The sequence below is a fragment of the Passer montanus genome, unplaced genomic scaffold, assembly GCF_014805655.1.
Source record: "Passer montanus isolate IOZ18808 unplaced genomic scaffold, ASM1480565v1 scaffold37, whole genome shotgun sequence".
In the NCBI taxonomy this organism is placed as follows: Eukaryota; Metazoa; Chordata; class Aves; order Passeriformes; family Passeridae; genus Passer; species Passer montanus.
The window spans coordinates 5608424-5624788 of NW_024368485.1; the positions used below are offsets into that span (position 1 = coordinate 5608424).

The 16365-nt window shown below is 44.3% G+C and overlaps 1 protein-coding gene across 5 annotated transcripts in view; it reads left to right on the plus strand.

The window, feature by feature from the left end:
- Window positions 1-16365, plus strand: part of VRK2 (VRK serine/threonine kinase 2) — a 37057-nt gene that overhangs the window by 19485 nt on the left and 1207 nt on the right. Inside the window, exons 9-14 of one of the 5 annotated variants that reach the window (XM_039717059.1) lie at window positions 8323-8443; window positions 10217-10275; window positions 11429-11622; window positions 14560-14733; window positions 15023-15229; window positions 15936-16030. In XM_039717059.1, coding sequence (XP_039572993.1) covers window positions 8323-8443; window positions 10217-10275; window positions 11429-11622; window positions 14560-14733; window positions 15023-15229; window positions 15936-16010 — 830 coding nt within the window. In that variant the 3' untranslated portion in view covers window positions 16011-16030. Of the gene's footprint in view, window positions 1-8322; window positions 8444-10216; window positions 10276-11428; window positions 11623-14559; window positions 14734-15022; window positions 15230-15935; window positions 16031-16365 lie in introns of those variants that run through there. The other 4 variants (XM_039717060.1, XM_039717061.1, XM_039717058.1 and 1 more) reach the window with 4 other exon arrangements.

A 16365-nucleotide genomic window follows, 5' to 3' on the forward strand; every position in this document is an offset into this window, starting at 1 on the left:
TTCACCCCAAGATCATCTCAAGCAGGAGGGGATGGTTTGGTGCTGCCAGCTCTGTGAGCATCAGTGTCACCAGTGATAACTGCAGGAATTTGTGCTTGTTAATAGCTGCTGAACTGTTACCTTAAACTAATACTTTCTAACGAGTTTTAGTTGGCACAAACAACTGTATATTATTGCTTTTTCTATTAAAAGGACCATTGACCATGTAATGTAGAGGGTCTTGATAATTTGCTGGAGCTGTTAAAACCTGCAGTCGTTTAACTCTGGTCATTAGGAAAAATGAAATAAGACTGGCAAGTATTTCCTGCTAAGACAACTGCACCATTTCACCTGCTAGAAAATATTTTGTGGTGAGGAGAGCATCTGTTTTGGACTCCTCTGGCCTTCCCAAGCATGCAGGCTGTTTTCTGGAGACCTGACTCTGCCTGCTTTGCCTGGTGGTGTGAGTGGTGTGGCTGTGCACCAGTATTTGATGTGCAAGCTCTTTGAAGGGTAGGTGGAAGCTGGAATATTTGGGATTTGGCTGTTGGATAGTTATAGCAGCCAGTTTGGTAGTGTTTGTGGGTGGGTATGTGATTACAGGACAGATAATTCCTTCTATTTGAAAGTGCAGGGAAATTTTACAGACCTGTGTGACAAAAAGTGTGCAGAAGAAGTGTGAGGTAAGTTTTGCAATCTGTGTCTTAAATAACCTCCTCAAAGAGCTAAAGTCGTGATGGAATTGGTTGAAAGCAGAGGACTCCACAAAACAAAATGTCCAGAAAGATAGTTTGAGGGAGCTTACCCCTCCCCTCTTACACTTGAAAAGTGTTTCCTTGATAGCTGCAAACAGAAAATCCACAGATTTTTCTGGTGCTCCTGCTGGAAGAGACTGCAGAACATGATGTGGGATCTGGTATGTTGCAGAGCATCCAAACTCTTCACATGGAATGCCAGCTCTGACCTTGTGGTGGTGTCCTGCTTTTGGCTGGGACAGAGTTAATTTTCATGCCAGCAGCTGGTGCAGTGCTGTGGTTGGATTTAGGGTGAGAATGACACTGATAGCACAGGGATGTTTTAGTTCTTGTGAGCAGTGTTTACCTTCAGTCAAGGACTGATGAGTTCCCGTGCTCTGGCAGTGAGGAGCTGCACAGGGAGCTGGGAGGGAGCCTGGCCAGGACAGCTGAGCTGGCCAGGGGATGTTCCAAACCCTGGGATAGCAGGGACAGGGATAAACTGGGGGGTTGGCTGGGATAAACTGGGGGGTTGGCCGGGATAAACTGGGGGGTTGGCTGGGAGGGGCTGATTGCTGCTCAGGTGGTGCTGAGCAGCTCTGTTGTGCATCACTTCTTTGTCAGGGGGTTGGTTCCTTTCTTTACCTTCCTTTTCATTATTATTATTATTATTATTATTAAAATTTTAGTTCAAGTATTAAATTGTTGTTATCTCAACCCATGGGTTTTAACTTTTTTCCCTGATTCTCCTTCCTCTCCCTCCAGGGGGTAAATGTCTGTGTGGTACTTTAATTGGTGGCTAGGATTAAACCATGACAAACAGCCTGAATCCATTTAGATCAAACTGCCAGAGTTTCCCCACTTGCAGCAGAGCTCTCAACATCCCAGGGAAAATCTGCATCTGCAGTGACTTCTGTTGGGGATTGCAGAGGTTCAGCTGGCAGAGCACAGCAATGGGTTTCCCTGCTCTCTTGGTGTGAGGCTGAGAGGCACAGAGATGGCTTAGGATGCTGAAAGGCTTCCAGCAGCTGGGCCAAAGGGCTTCTTTGTCCTTCAACAGTCTCCTGGATTCCCTACTCATGGTGCAGTCTCAGCAGTCTCCTGTACAAAGTGAGGTGGGGTGTTCTGAGAAGTCTTTAAAGACTGTTGGCATATGGAAGGTGCAGACAGCCTTCATTTTGTTGTCACCCAGATTTTCAGAGTGGAGTGCTTTGTTATTCCAATGCTCCAGGAATATAATTCTGATTTTTAAAATGTTATTTTATATAAATGAGATCCTTTCCAGAGGGCATTTCCTGCATGTGTGTAGCAACATAAGTATCTCAGCCCCCCTGAACAGCATCAGTGGCTGTGCTGAGCCAGACAAATGAGAACATTTTGACTTGTTCATGAAGCAGCTACTGAATACATGCAGTGGTTTGAGGGACATGCTGAAGCTTTAACAAAATTAGGAATTTGTAGCTTTTAAAAGTGCCTCTTGGCAATGCTTGGAGCTGATACCCTCCTTGCACAGAGCCAGTCAAATGCATTCCCTTCCCAGTAATTTAAGTCAGTGCTGGAGTTTCCGTGGTTGAATGGAGAGTTTAACCCAGCTGTGTGCTGGGTTATTCCCCAGGATCTCTGTGGAGCTCACCAGGTGCAGAGTGTGCAGTCCACTGAGATCCAGAAAGGTTCCTTCCAGTGGCCACTGCAGGGAAACACTTTGGGGTAGTGGGATTGTTCTGTGTTCTGACAGCCTCTGGAAAGGCCAAGTGGGATGGATGTGCTATTCCCTTGGCAGCTGCATCCTTGAGCTGTGTTTGGACTTCTCCTGGAACCAAGTAGGGCCTAGCCTGGCCTCTGCCACAGCATCCAACCTACACCATCAGCATTCCTGGATTTGTGGCAGGATCCCATCCCAACCAGCACATGGGTATTTGCAATTGAAACCCTTTTTATTGATGCAGATTTCTCAGGGCACAACTGCATGGTTGGTTTTAGTGTCTCATTGGAGCGTGCTCACTGTATTCATTTTTAAAGACCAGCCTGTATAAACAGTATTGCATTTTGGTTTGTTGATTGATAATTAAGGAGAATTATATCTGTACTCATTGTACATTTAAAAAGTTGTTACATAGTTAGTGTTAAAAAGTAATATTTGGATCAATGCCTCCTATGGATTTTTGTAGATTTTCTCCTCACTGAGGCATGCAGTCAATACCTAATTTCTCTGGAGATTTACTGCACTTAACATATTGAGGTTCTTTTAAATACTCCAGTCCTGCGCATTGAGTGTGTAAGCCCAGTTTTAATTTGCTATCATTGATGAACATAAGAGTATGAAGTATCTATGCTGAATTCCCTCCAGCATATATTTGTGTTTGCCATCGATTCCAAGCTGAGTCCTCTCCCTTCTCCCAGCATTTCACAGGAACTGAGCAGTGTTGCCATCTCTTGCATCAGTAGAGACCCCACTGAAGCCTGTGCAGGACTGATCTCTACATCTGCAGGAGTAAAAGCTGCTTCCCACAGTGGTGGGGACTTTGGACAGGCTTCTCTGTGCCCCTCTCATGGAGCTGTGTGCTCCTTGAGCTCCATCAGAGCCCTGGGACACTGGGTTTGTCCAGGGCAGTGCCAGCCTTGGGCTGATGGCAGGGAAAGCCCTGCAGCCCTTGTGCTGGTTTTGAGCTCAGCCAGAGCTGTTCAGTGGTGTTAAAAACACAGCTCAGTGCTTGGCTGTTTTTCCTGTTCTGCTGACTAAAATATGTGCAGGGTTCATTTTGTGAGGAAGGATGTGCAGGAATATAAACACCTATGCCTGGAAACACATTCTTTGGGAGCCTGCTTCCAGAGAACAGAGCTCTGAGTGGCTCTGGATCAAGAGGTTGATTTGGCATCTGTCCATGCATAGTTAGGATTCAGAGGGAGTCTGCAGGATTTTTTTCTTTTTTTTTCTCGGTCAAATGAATTATTGATCTGCTGCAGTTTGATATGTGTTTCCCAAAGACTGTGTACAGGACAAACTGTAAATCCTAAATAATAAAAGGAAAATATAACCAGTCTGGCACAAAATGGGTGGAACTTTGCAGTGGGAAATAAATAAAAAGATGGTTTAGTTCCTGAGAGTTGGATTAGAAATGTGTGCCCAGCAGAGGAGGGAGCAGAAAGTGGTTGTAAGTGAAAGAGTCGTCACTAGCAAGGAAAATACTGGATGGGCTTCTACAGCCACCTCTGGAAGCTGCCAGGAATGTTCAGAAGCAGCAAAAATGAGACGAGAAGCGTTTACAACTCTGTCACATCTGAGGACTGTGCCTGGGAATGGGCTGTTTAATTTTGGCTGTTGTTCTCTACACCAGGAATTCAGAAAGGTAGTGAATCTCAGCTGCTTGCCCACCCCTACTTGTCAGGCCCTTACCTTTGTGATTCTTTTTTTCTGCCACACAGATGTGAAAGAAGAGTTAAACTTCCTGTCCCCACTCTCCTGCCTCATGTCCTTACTGCAAGCCTGGAACCTTTTGCTTCTGACCAGGTACCAGCATCTCCTGCCACCACCACTGCATCTCCCACCCAGATCTCGTGGTGACCTTCCCTTGCACCTCCCAGCCTTCCCACCACATGAACTTCTCCCTACATGAACTTCTCCCCATCCCTCCTTCTTTCAGCACATCCCATTGCAGCAGCCCTGATGATTCCCTCCTGGCAGCTCTGCTGTGTGTTCCATGCCCATCCATCCCATCAAGTGTGTGTCTGTAGGATCCCAGTTTGGGAGAGAGCGTGGCTGGCCCAGGAAGTGTCCCCGTGTGCCATGTCACAGGCTGGGCTCTCTGGCAGAGCTGTGATGGTGCCATGGGTTTTTCTCTCCAGCAATCCGTGGTGGTGGTTATTGTCAGGGAGTGCTGGAGCAGTGTGCCAAGCATGGCTGGGCACGAGGAGAGCAGAGATGGTTCCTGGCTGCCTTTTGCCCTGTGTGAGGCTGGATGACTCTGTGGAATGGCCTCCAAACACTAAAATGTATCATTAATTTGATGTATTTCTCTAAACTCTTCTGTGGAGCCACCCACTATTCCATTGGTCATCATCCTGCTGCAGGGAGCTCCTCAGACTGACCGGGACCTGGGGGAAGGAATACTGCCTCATCTGCTTTTTGGGGTTTTTTTGTCTTTTCATTTCTCCTACCCCTAATAGAGGCACTGATTTTTGTCAAGTCTTGTATTTGTCTGGTTTTTAATCATCTCAGCCTTGAGTTAAGTTATATCACTTTGTGATGATACATTTTTATCATAATTGTATTTCACCATGATCATGTTAACCGTGCTTTCCTTGGGCTTTTGCATTGCTGGCTGTGGTGTGAGTTCTCTTTGCTTGTGAGTTACCATAAATTGATGTCCTGTAATGCCAGTGGGAATTGGAGGTGCCACTGCACATCCATGCAGTATGAGCAACCAGGATGATCCTGTTTATGAAAAGCTTCTAATCCAAAAAAATCACCAACAGTGAAATTACCATGTAACAGTGCTAATTAAAAATAAGAGAATGTTTCATCTGTCACTTGTTAGATCTTTACAGCAGGCTGGAGAAAATCAGCTGTACAGTGGCCATAGAGAAACCTCCCATTTTTACTTCTGTTTCAGAGGAGTTTCTGGGAGCAGTGGAGTTTTGAGAGCATATTGTGGCTGTTGTGATATCCCTGATCTATTTGGAGATAAGAATCTGAATATAAATTAGAGTGGAGATAGCTGCCAAATTCAGTGTACAGAGATACATCATCTATTTTCTTCTCAGGTGAATTGCTTCAGTTATTCTGAGTTATTGGAGCCTGTGCCTGTGTGTTGAGTGTGTTTGTGGTATATTTAAAACTGATTTCATTGATGTGGTTGTGAGTTCATCAACTTCAGGGGAGTTGTTCCTGATTTATCTTGGCAGGACTGAGAACAGAATCAGGCCTTAAATCTCCAAATAAAAAAATTAAAGTTTAAAGACATTGTGAAATAAAATACCACTGATATCTTTCTGTTAAATACTAATTCATATGAGACTAAAATAATAGTAAAAAAATCCTGTGAGTGGAAAAGCAGAAATCAAACATCTATCAAAAAAGAAGAAAAAAACCCAGCAAGTTTTTTAGCAGAGAAGTAAGAATTTGATTTAAATAACTATTGGTTAGAGTGTACACTCTTGTAACTGTGACAAGTTATCAAGCAGAATTGTTTTATTTTCACCTGGCTGTCATATTTAAAGTGAAGGCAGATTGATTTCTCTCCGTTGATGTTTATCAAGAATTCCTGTAATCTTCAATTGTGTGAGCAGATTTATTTTTGCAAGTAAACATATCATTGAAATTTATCTATTAGTGCTCGATTTGACATGAAAATCTAATAATTACATTGTCCACAGATAATACTAACTCGTTAAAGATTAATCAATTCCTTTTTAACAAGGATCTAAATGATTTAAAAGGTTGAGGGATTTCACTTATATGGAGCAGAGGGAAATAAGCAAGTACAGCCAAAGAATCAAATGCTGACATTTTCAAGAGGTTCTACAAAAACCCCAAGTAAATGTCTGTATTTAGCAGCACTTGTGGTGGCCTGGGAGTAGCAGGGATAGGGGACTTACTGTCTCCTGTGGAACTTTTCCTGTTGCTGCTGGGCAGAGGTGCTTTAGCTCCACGGACCTTTTTGTTGTCCCTGTGCCTGCTGTGGCTTTGGGCAGGTGTCAGCCAAGGCTTTTGCTTTGTCATGGCTTTGTCCCAGGAGCTGCAGGTGAGAGGGAATGTCATTAGTCATGGCCAAACTGTGAAGAAACTTTAATCTCTGGGTCTGTTTTGTCAGAAAATGACTTTTCTTGGGGTAACACTTGAAATCTCATTGGTTTGCTGTTATTTATAGATGCACATCAATTAATCCCCCCCGTGGAAAAAAGCTGTCCATTGGAATTCTGACAATTTTCCTCAAAAGGCCACTTTCTGTAGCCTCTCTCACACAAACAGGTGCCAGAAAGACATTGTGAAAATTAGAGGATCAGCAGTCAAAAACGCTGGCTTATATGGATCCAATCTGGAATTGCCATAATGGAAAAAAGAGTTGTGAACACGTGTGTGTGTGAATGGAACTGTTCCACAGTTACTGGGAGATTTATGGCCAGAGAAATCACTACAGAACAGCAAGTGGTAGAGATTGTGTTTTTATTTTAATATGGGAGCCAAGTCTTGCATTAGGACGTTGCTGAATCCAGGGCAGGAAATAAACGACGCCCAAGGGACAGCGCAGCGGTGTTGGATCCAGGGCCTTTAATAATCCCGAGCCTAAGAGCAGTTAAGATAGGGAATGTATAAAAACTAATCTGCTGCTTTTACAGTAATGTGTGTACAGCAACGAGGGACAGTTATGATGTGTTGGCACCGTGGCTTTTAGCAGATGACTTCTTAAATTAAAAGATAAGTTCACCGTGTGACTTTCTGGAATTTATTTAATGAAGGCCCATAAAATATGATATCTGTTTACAGCTGGATTAACAGCACAGTGCTCAGCTACTGGTCTTTACACTGGATTAAAAGTGCCAAACAAGTCTGAACTCTCCTTTCCTTCTTGGAAAGCACAAATTCGTTTTGGAAAAGCATAAATTTAACTTCTACATCTGTCTGTCTTTAATCATGACAAGCAGTTTCTGGTTTTGTAGATTCCATGTGGTTTTGACGTGCAAACTGTAGGCTGCAAGTCAAATCCTGCAGTGCTCCTGCTTGCTCAGTTTTAGCAAGTTTGGTTTCCTCTGGGTAGCAGCAAGCACTAGCAATTCTGTTGATATTGCACTTTTCTCCTCCCTCTTTCTCTAGGAAAAGCCAATCTATAGATTTGACTTCAGTTTTTCTGCATAGATGATGCTCAGGGATGGGATTAATTTTTGATTTAATTTTGTCTCCTGTATTTGTGTCTGCCTGGAGTGTGCAGAGAGTAAGTTGTTCCTGAAATAACTTCCTTTTTGGAAGCAGCAGTGGGAAGTTCACCCAGGACTTTGCTAAACTGCGAGTGCATTTTGGGCTGTGCCGAGCTCCGCAGGCGCTGCTGGAGCCGGGAGCAGGCTCAGGCGAGTCAGTGCACACTAGATGGCACTTTTGTCCCAGCATCCGAGTTCAAACGGCTCCACGGGAGAACAGGAAAGGCCATCAGTGTTTAGTCTGCTCTCACAGAGTCCCTGCATGACCAATGTGGACCCCATGGACTTCCTGGAACATGTGTTAGCAATTTAGCAGCAGACATTTATTTCTTTGTTTTACTGCTTGGCTCTTTGAGAAAGTGTTGGTACTCAGTTATGGGCTGTCTGGATCATGTCAGAGGCCATGGGGATCAAGTCCATGTGACAGGCCAGACTGAGGAAGGATGGAGTTGGAGGAGGTGAGGAAGCTGACCCTCACTTGAGCAGGAACAAGTCACTGCCTGTCTGTGGCCTGTGGCCAAATGCCGGGGCGGTTCAGGTCTAATACAGCTGAACAAACAAAACACTTTGCCCGTTTGGCTTCTTCATATTTCATCAGCACCAGTTCAATCAAAGTCTTTTCTATTTCCTAAGAAGAGGTTCCTATTCTTAATTGTATTTTTTTTCTCTTTCCCCCTCCCCCTTTGCCACATTTTAGCCCCATCCAGACGAGGTGACCTTGAAATCCTTGGCTACTGCATGCTGCACTGGCTGTGTGGGAAGCTGCCCTGGGAGCAGAACCTCAAGGACCCTGTAGCTGTCCAGAGTGCGAAAACAAAGTAAGGACAAATCCCCTCACACACGGACACAGCAGCCTGGAGCCCTGCAGCATCCTCACTGCTTCCCAGGCCTGGGAAACACAGCTTTCCATGCTGTAGAACAGCACCTTAGGAGAAAGCTAAAACAATTTTCCTTAATTAAGAGAGATGTTGGAAGCAGTTAAAATGGGAACTTTATGTGCATGTCTATCCTCCTTTGCATGTTTATGTCTGTGCTGCTGTGAGGAGAGGATGGATTCCAGTGCACAGCACACAGGCATTTTGTCTGCTGTGTATTTTTCCAATACTCTTTTTTTCCCCAAGAAATCATTTGTAAATTAGCACGGGCCTTGGTGCACATACAGACGGTTGTTGTGTGGTTCCATTAAACTTCACGGGCACTTTGTAGAGACCGTAGTACAAACATCTCTTGGAGGTTTTTCCACATGTGCACTCAATTTATTTAACTTTCTATATGATGCTGTTTTTCTGTAGGTTTTTAATGTTACATAAGCCTACTGCCATTACAAACAATTAAATACCAAAACACTAAAGAGCTTGGTGAAAATCTTTCCTTTTTCCCAGCACAACTTGGAGCAACAGTGCATCAGTGTTTTCTTCCTCTGCCCTCCCAGCCTGGGCTGCAGGCAGTTAACTGCACGTGGTACCTGTAGCAGGCTCCACAGCAGAGGAGTTACCCAGAGCTGTAACATGACAATAGCAGGAGGCAGCAAGCTTTTAAGTAGGGCAGGTGACAGCAGAGGTGCCTGCTGGGGCTGGCCGATCCCCGAAATCCTCGCGGGCAGCGGCTCCCGGTGGCTGCAGCCTGTGCATGGGCTGAGCTGCATCCCAGCTGGGGATGTTGACACCCTCTGCTGTGTTTAATATTTCTCCTTTTGAAGTTCTGATCATTACACAGCCCCCCTGCAAGGTAACACTTATACAATTCAATGGGAAATCAATTTAATCAATCAAGCTGCTCCACGGATTCTTCCCTTTCCTTTAACCCTTGGTTGGCTCATGTTTCCAGGATGCTGGAGGAAAAGGAAAGGAAGCAAAAGGAAGCTTCAAAGAAATGCACAGAAAATTACACACATTCCACTTATCCAAATATCTTCTTACTCTAATTAATTGCATGCCTGGAATTAGGTATCTTGCCCGAGTTATCCCTCTTATCTGTCTTAATTTTCAGGTTCCTCTGGGTGCTGGACTGCCCAGGATGAGGGCTGGTCTTATTCCTGTTTTTAGGAATTGATGCCGAGCTTCTTTGCTGTTCCTGTTTCTGGATGAACAGGAATTCCACCTGTGGCCCTACTGTTTATGAAGCGTGTGGGACTTTGGGTGATGTGACCTCCCTTGTGGTTCTGCCATGCCTGGGTGTAACTTTGGCAGCCATGTGCTCCATGGCAGAGGGGACCTGATGCTGAATGATAGGAAGGCAGAGCAGAGCTGCTGCTTAAATTCCAAAATAGAAATGGGAATCATCAATCTGAAATCAGAACAAGCCATTTGGCTCAAAGGGCTTTTGTTTTTCCTTCTAAAAAGCTTAAAATACATGCAGAGAAAAAGTGCAGTTTTAGGTGTCAGCTGGTCTTGGTGAAACTAGCAGTGTGCAAAGAGTTAAAAATGGAGCTGGTGAGGGGAGATCTGGGTTCAAAAGCAGTCCTGTGAATCATTAGCTATCCTGGAGGTCCACTCCCTTTGGAGCTGAGACTTGCTGTCTTCCTAAATCCCAAATGAGGAATCACCTGTTCCAAAAGCACATTAAACTGTTGCACTCTGGTGTTGTTTCAGACTTATGGATGAGCTCCCAGATTCAGTGCTGAGGTGGGATTCTCCTGGAAGCAGCTGCAGTAAGTGTTCTTGCACCTGTACCCTCTGGCTCTTCCTAAACACAGTTCAGTGTCTGACTGTCTGACTCTGGTGGGGAGCTGAATCTGAGGAAAGTAACACAAATTGAACAAAGTCTTTGGAAAAAAAAAAAAAAAGAATCTTGCTCAGTCTGTGCTGTATCCCATGGAGTGACATAAGGGATCTTGGCCATATGTAATCCAAGGTGTTGGGAAGCAGTGACTATCTTGGAAACAGAAGTAGCTGTTAGTATGGAAATAGTAAGCAACTGTCTACCAAAGGTTTATTGCTCAGTCCTCAGAGTTTGAAAAAGCAAATGGATGCACAGTTTGTCTTGTCTTGTTTTTTCCTTCCCTGAAATACAAAAGTAACCCAGGGAAAACACCAAAGGTCAGTATCTATTTTTTATTTATTCCCTTATTTTCCTAGCACTTTAGTATTGGAATTACTGGAATGCAATGTGTATTAGGTGAAATTTATTCATGATGTGTATACATATTTAATAAATCTTTCCTGCTGGGATTTGACCAGATGCTAATATCTGGTGTAGCACTCCAGTTTTAGGATACACTTGGGTCTTCAACTGAAAGAAAAGTTTGAACCCCCCATATGTTTTTCCTACTAGCATTATTTCTGCCCATTCGGTGGTTTCCCTGTTTTTTGAACCACTTGATGGAAAAATCTTGGACTGTTTTGGGATGCAATCAGAAAAACAATAGTAGAGTTTGAAGAAAAAAAAAAGTTGTATTTTTCCAAAACATTTCCAGTATAGTTGGAATAATATATATAGTATTACTGTTCAGAGTAATTAATATTTAAGGGGATATTGTGATCTATCAAAGACTTTCCTCTTTTACACAGAACTATCAATACCTGTTGGTAAAATGTTTTAATTTTTATCCTTGGATAGCTGTCAGTGCTGTGGGAATTAGTGCATGAACATAACAAGATGGAGCATTTCAAGCCTGGCTTGTTTATCCAAGTCTGTCTTTTCCTTTTCTCCTCCCAAAAAGACAAGACATTGTCAGTTCTGTGTTTTGAGTGTGCCTTCAGCTGAAATTGTGTTGTCTCGCTTGGCATCCGTGTTGGAATGAGATCCTTTCTGAACTTCTGGGGTTGCACTCAGTGAAATTCACACTCAAATCTGCTCTACAGGTGAAATAGCCAAGTTTCTGGCCTCTGTTTCTGGCTTAGCTTATGCTGAGAAGCCCAAGTATCAAGTGCTGAAGAAAATCCTGCTGGATGGCCTGGAGTCGAGCGGGATGCGCTACGATGGCCCTCTGGAATTTTCCACGGCAGCAGCAGCAGCAGCCTGTGCACGGAATCACCTTGCTGCTAAGGTGTCCAGAGTGAGTGAGACAGCCCTGGGAGCACTCCTGACAGCTCCTGCCTCTTCCCTTCCCTCTTGGAGAGGAGGAAATAGTTAAGGCTCTCAAAATGAGACTGACACAGCAGTTCTTCTGCCTTAAATACACCATGTTTGTTAATTCCTGTTTCCCCTGGCTTTGCTAAAAAGTGGAATGTCAACCCTCAAGGAGGAAGAACTGCCATGAGTCCTTTTGACCCACAGGCTCTCACTTCAAAGCAGTAGGTCTGTGGAGAATGATTTACTTTCAGGATAATGGGGAAGTCAAGGACTTTGTTCACTAACATCTTGAGGACAGGCCTGAATGCCAGTTTTTTCCTTCGTCCCAGATTAAAAGCAAAGTTACCTTTATTAGTGACAGCATTTAATTCATTTTCTTGCTTTCAGGCTGTTCTTTGTCATTTGCCTTTATCCTCGTGCAGCCCCAGTGTGGAGGAGATGTTCCTGTGGCTTTGGCTGTGCTGTTGGTGTGCACTGGCACAGGGTTTTCCAAGTGACACAGTTCTCCTGCGCTGTTTTCCTGCAGTGCTCCAAGTTAATAAAGCCCAGCTTCCCTAAGCAGAGAGGGAGGTAATTAGCAGTTTTGCTGGGAAATGTCAGTGCCGTTGTTGCTGTGGAAGTGCCCGCATGCAGCAGCCCCGTGCGGGGCTCTGGGGCGTGTGCAATAAGGCAGGGTCAGGGTCCCATCCATTTTTAATATTCCTGGTGAACTTTGGACCATCACAAGTGTACGTGAGCCAAGAATGCAGGATGCAAACTAATGTGACTGATAGGCTGCGAGATGAATGGTGATTCAAGTATCAGTGCACAGATGGTTCTGATTTGCTGAGTTTTGTAGCTGCTGCAACTGAAGACATAAAATATCCTTCTAGTCATAAATTAGCTCTTTGGAAGCAAAACCTTGGCACCAGAGCTTTACAACCTTCAATTAGTAGGGAAAGAAGTATTTGAATGACTGTGGTATTGACATCTGTAGGCCTGCATAGTAATCATTCCTAATAGAAGAGAATATCTGTTTGAGGGGGTTTTGCATGGCTAATTAACCACCAGTGAGAATATGTAATTTTTTCATGATCTCCTGATTGTCACCTTTCTCTCATGATACAATTAGATTTTATTGTAGCAAGTGCCTCACGAACCAATTGTCAGCACTATTTACGTATTGTGGAAGGCAGAACAAAAGTTCATGTTTAATGAAAAGGTACTGGGTTTTGATCTTGGTAATTACAGATACTTACTTTAGCACTTTTATTGACTTCTCTGGTTTTACCCCTTTTTTTTTATTTTAACAAAACCAAAAGCTGTTTTGGTGACTGGACTTGTGTGGCTGTGATGATGACCACTGTGCCCTCACTCATTTGAGGAGTTCTTTTAAGTTTGCACTGTTTTGTGAACTGACTCGGAGCATCAGGTAGCTGTGAACTGATCTCCAGCTGATCCTGCTGGATCTCCGTTTCACAGGAGTCTTTGATTTTGCAGAGTCAGACACCAAATAGTAAATCTGTTTCCTTCTTAAGCCTGGTCAAAAGCTCGACAGTCTGTGGCATAAAAGATGATTCCAACCTTGCAGCTGCAGGAGCTGCTGCTGCACGGGATATTTGCAGGTCACACCCCCCTGGAAAATCCCTGGCTGAGGAGTGTGAATGGTTATCACCATTCCTGTGCTGCAGGATTCGGTGGGATTGGGTGTGATGGCCAGGAGCAGGATCAGAGGGAATGCCTGGGTGTTTCTAAATCTTGGCACCTGTCAGCACTTTCTCAGGGAAATCTGTAATGCTGAGTGTCTCACTTCTGGGAACAGTGAGAACACCAGGATCACCTGCAGCCTGTTCCTTCAGCCAGCTCTGCTGCTGACATGAGCCAGTTTCCTCTAAGCACTCGCTGCAAAACAGCTGCAGAAAGGCAATTTTAGGGTTATCCAAAGGATTTAAGGAGTACTTAAATACAAGTAGAGAGGGCAGGTAACTGAACTCTCTTGAAATTTATTGCTATTTTTAGAAAATGCAATGTTTTAGTGGCCTGGTGCACTTGGTGCTGCAGCCCTGACAGTTCTGGGTGACAGGCAGGCTTTTCCCAAAGCATTTCTTTGTGGCATTGCCTGGAGTGATCCTAAGCCTGATTCTTTTCATCTCAGTGTTCCCTTTCCCCCTCTCCTTCCCCCACTGAAGAGACAACTTTGGAACAGTGGGAGCCACTGCAAACAAGTCACTGTCTCCTCACTTGTTGCTTGTGAGCAGGATCTGACTCCAGCTGATCTGATTCCTCCTGTACCACTTTGGTACACAGGAACTGAGGAGATCTGGGGTTAATTCCCTTCTGAAGAGCCACGAACACCTGTAACAGAGGCTCCTGTAGCATCAGCTCCTTGATGATGTGAAGAGGATTGCATGGATTTTAGGATATTGTTCCCTGTCTAGAATCTGAATCTAATCTTGAGATGGCATAATAAGTGTAGCAGTGGCTATATGCTGATTCTTGGTTCCAATTGCACACCAAAGATAGGTGATAACATATTATTTACATTAATTCCCATATTTGTTTACCACATTTTTTTGCTCTGGATAAATATTTTCAGCTTTTCCCCGTACAGTGAAAGTGCTGATGTTGGGGCAAAATGAAAGTGGTGTGAAAGTGGGTGGAAAGCCAGGTCACTGCTTGCCTGATCTTCTACAAATCAGACAAAAAAACAATTGCATTAATACCAACCTGTAATTTCATTAGGATGAAATATAGTCATTTTTAGATGTAAATCCCCTAATTTTCACTTCTGGACCTTTAAGTGAAAACTTGGTTTTGCTTTAAGTCCCCTTTGGAAAGTGATGCAGTTGTTTAAGGTGTGTATATATGGTGAAGATCATTGTTTTTCTGTGTGAGATCTGGGCTTTTTCTCACTGTACAAAATGCTTACTGTGCACCCCAGGTTCGCCTCCCAAAGCCTCCATCAAAACCAGCTCAGCAGAAGGGAAAAAAGCCACAAGGTGAAGAACCTGCCTATCCAAACAAAGTGTGTGTGGGGGTGACAGGCACACAGCTCCTGGAGGAAGGAAAGCCAAGTACACGGAGCAGGAGGCGTCCCCAGGCAGAGCTGCAGCAGGTGAGGATTTGGGTGTGGCAGCAGCCAGCTCTCCCTGTTCATTAGCTCCATGTCCACCTCATGGGGTGGCTGAGGAGGAACAGGGCTGGAAAAGAGCCAAGGGCTCTGTCACAAACTCTAGGAGCTGGCAGATGCTTGCTGACTTCCAGTATTCCAAAGAGGAACCCAAGTCTCTGGTAGCCCAGGACATAAGTGCCAGGAGGGCAGTGCCTGACCTGCCCCAAAGCTGGCACCTCCCAGTGCTGGATCAGGACCTGGGCTAACTCTGAACTTACTGGATTCCTTTCAGCACACAGAGTTACTGCCTGTACCTCAGTGGGCTCCCTTGTCCAGGCCTTCCCTAAAATCAGTGCAGCAGAAGGAAGACATGGGGCACAAGGACCACTCCAGCTGCCTGAGCAGGCCCCACACCCGGGGAACACGCCAGCCGTTCCATCTGGAAGAGAAGCCACTTCAGTTGTACACTACATGTCAGGAGCCTGCACACCCAAAAAAGGTGAGGGGTTTGTGTTACCATACAATAGTCACAGTGCCTTGAGAAGGAAAGATCAGCTTTTCTAAAAACAAGAGTTCCAAAAACCCCTTGAAGGCTCAACTATGTGTACACAAACTGTGTTTGCCACAAATGCCAAAGGTTTGTGGGTAACTGCCTGTATACACTACTGGCCAGCTGCCACTGCAGTTTGTGTAGCTGCAGAGCAAAGCCCTGCACGTGGATGCAAATTGTTATTCCCAACTCTTCTATCTCCCTTTGTGGACCCTGCTGTTTGTTTGGTAGAAACTTCATTCAGTAGTTTCCTTCTGTGTAGTGGAAAACTTCACGGCGCTCATTACTTAAGTCCTTAAATTCTGAGATTAACAATAATATTCAAGGTGAGTTTGTTAACTGCTAAAATCCTCTGATGTAAATTCAGTGCATAAAACGGGTAAATGAATAGTTCCAGTCTAACTCTTCAACCATACAGCAGAAAAGAAAATTTAAAAAAAATCAGTTTTAGCACAAATAATACAGCATCACGTCCATCTCCGTGATCACTCTGTGCTCCTGTTTTCTGGAGCTCTGGTGATTTTAGTGAGTGGATTCCACCTGGTTTTCTTTCATGTAAACAGATAACTTGGTTAAATGAGGACAGTTTCTAATGAGCACAAAAATGCAACGTTAAAGGTAGCCTTATGATTAATCCAAAATTCTTTGCTTCAAGCAGTCTGATCATCACTGCCTGGAGACTCCGGTACAAGCTGGGAGAGGGAAGCAGCAAAAGCACAGCTGTACCTGAGAGCACCAGGCAGGACAGTGGTGAGCAGAACCATCCTGGGAGGTGTTTTGGCTGCCAGCAGGGGACATGGAGTCTGACAAGTCAAACACAACTTTGGAATGGGAAAACATTCCAGTGTTACTTCCTAGTCCTCAAATGTAAAGTTTTTTGCAGAAAAGAGACCAGTCACTGGGCCGGTGGTTAGATGATATTTGTGTTTGGAATTAGTTTTTCTAATGGAAAAGCTGCTATTCCAATAGGATTAAAAATGCTGTTTCTATGTAGAACCATTCTGTGGTACTCACTGAATATTCTGCATAATAGGGGGGACTTCAAATGGGTGTCAGATAACATTTAAGCCATTCAAGTGAGAAAG